At 36.1% G+C, this 2,056-nt stretch overlaps 1 protein-coding gene across 1 annotated transcript in view; it reads left to right on the top strand.

Annotated features, from left to right (window-relative positions):
- LOC125038011 overlaps positions 1-1,787 on the top strand; it is a 2,645-nt gene extending 858 nt beyond the window's left edge. The window contains exon 2 of the mRNA XM_047631247.1: positions 990-1,787. Coding sequence (XP_047487203.1) covers positions 990-1,787 — 798 coding nt within the window. The remainder of the gene's footprint in view (positions 1-989) is intronic.
- Positions 1,788-2,056: the final 269 nt, after the last annotated feature.

Genomic DNA, 2,056 nt, shown 5'->3' with positions numbered 1-2,056 from the left:
TACATACATATATACACATACATATATATTGTATATATATACATATGTATCTACATATCTATATTCATATATATAATTTATATGCATACATATATATCTACATATCTATATTTATGTATATACATATATAATGTATATGTACATACATACATTTATATATATATATATATATATATATATATATATATATTTATATATGTATATGTGTGTGTGTGTGATTGTACATATACATGTACACACACACACACACACATACATGTATGTATATATACAAATATACATATATACTATATACATAGATGCATACATATATATACTGTATATATACAAACATACATATATACTATATACATATATGCATACATATATATACTATATACAAACATACATAGATATACATACTATATGTATATATATATATATATATATATATATATATATATATATATATATATATATAGATATGTGTGTATATGATTGTACATATACATGTACACATACATACACATACAAACACTAACATACACAAACATATATGAGTGTGTATGTGTACACTTTCATACACACACAAACGTGTGAATATAGATAGATAGAGACACAGAGAAGGGGCGTGCATAGATTTGTTTCTGGTTGTACGTATGTTCTCATGAGTGTTTACATATGCTTCGATATATTTGAATGATTTCTTCGAATAGAAGTAAAAACTCTTCTCTGCCAAACAAATTTCTTCTGACATTTTCTAGGGCCAATCATAAAGCAGATCACCTGTTTTAACCAGGGTCCGAGATGACTTATCAATTGCGGACAGGTTACATTCAAGGTCGCTCGATAAACGGCACTGATATATAAGGCGCTATCCATCTCGTACATTTAAGTCATTCACCATGAAGTTTGTCGTAAGTTGGATGCCTTATAGACTTACGATATATTATATAAAAGTTATTAACAATTTAGGCATATTTGCTGATTATAATATTCTATTTTCACAGGGTTTGTTGCTAACAGTCGTCGCTACTGCTTTTGCAGCACCACAGGGATACGATTTGGGTGCACCATCAGATGGAGGTCTCTCCGCTGGAGCAGGTGGTGTCGGAGTAGGCGGAGCTCATTTGGGCAGTGGTGAGAGTGCCATTATCGGATGCAGAGATGGAGAAATACTACATGTAGATGGTACTTGTGTCATCCCCGAAATCACAAGAAAAGTATACCTGTTTAATGTTCCTGAGCAGGAGCAGGTTGTCGGCCCACCACCTAGCCTTCCTCCTCCGGTAGTAGACCATAACATCGTCTTTGTGCGTCTTCCTGAGGAAAGACCAGTACCCGAGCCAATCGTTATTCCTCCTCCAAGACAGAACAACATTGTCTATGTGCTCAACAAACAGGAGGAACAAGTTCAGCGAGTGATCGAAGTGCCTGTTCAGCCACAGGCTGATCCTGAGATTTACTTTGTCAACTACCAAGACGGAGAAAACCCAACTCTTCCCATTGGAGTACACCTGGAAACTGCTCTCAGTTCCGCAGCAGCAGCAGGCGGTCAAGTCCTTGGAGTCCTTGAAGGCGCTGGAGTTATTGTAGGTGGAGAAGCCGGCTTTGGTGGCGTTGGTGGAGTTGATGGTGATGTTGGAGAAATTACTGGTGGACAAGGAGAAAGCAGTTTTGTTTTTGTAAATGGAGGTGGATTGGGTGGTGTTAATGGAGCTGGTATTGGCTTGGGTATCAACGGAGGCGCTAGTGGAGTGTTATCAGGACATGGAAGTCAACCTTCAGGCATCTACACTACCCCATAGATTAATTTCGATTACATGTAGATTTATTTGTAGCGATATCATATTATTGACATAATAAAAGTATACATAGAGTTCTTGTAATATCACTTTACTCTTTTTCACCAAATAATATATCTCTTTCCCCTTCCCTCTACGCGCGCGCGCGCACATACACATATATACGCACATATATATACATACACATACGCCTAGAGTTCTATGTAAATACTTTACTTGAAATGAATTGCTGGCTATAAGAATTCTATAGTTTACGTTGCGTGTATCTTACT

This window comes from Penaeus chinensis, chromosome 24 (assembly GCF_019202785.1).
Source record: "Penaeus chinensis breed Huanghai No. 1 chromosome 24, ASM1920278v2, whole genome shotgun sequence".
NCBI lineage: Eukaryota > Metazoa > Arthropoda > Malacostraca > Decapoda > Penaeidae > Penaeus > Penaeus chinensis.
This window is presented reverse-complemented; position numbering and strand designations above follow the sequence as displayed.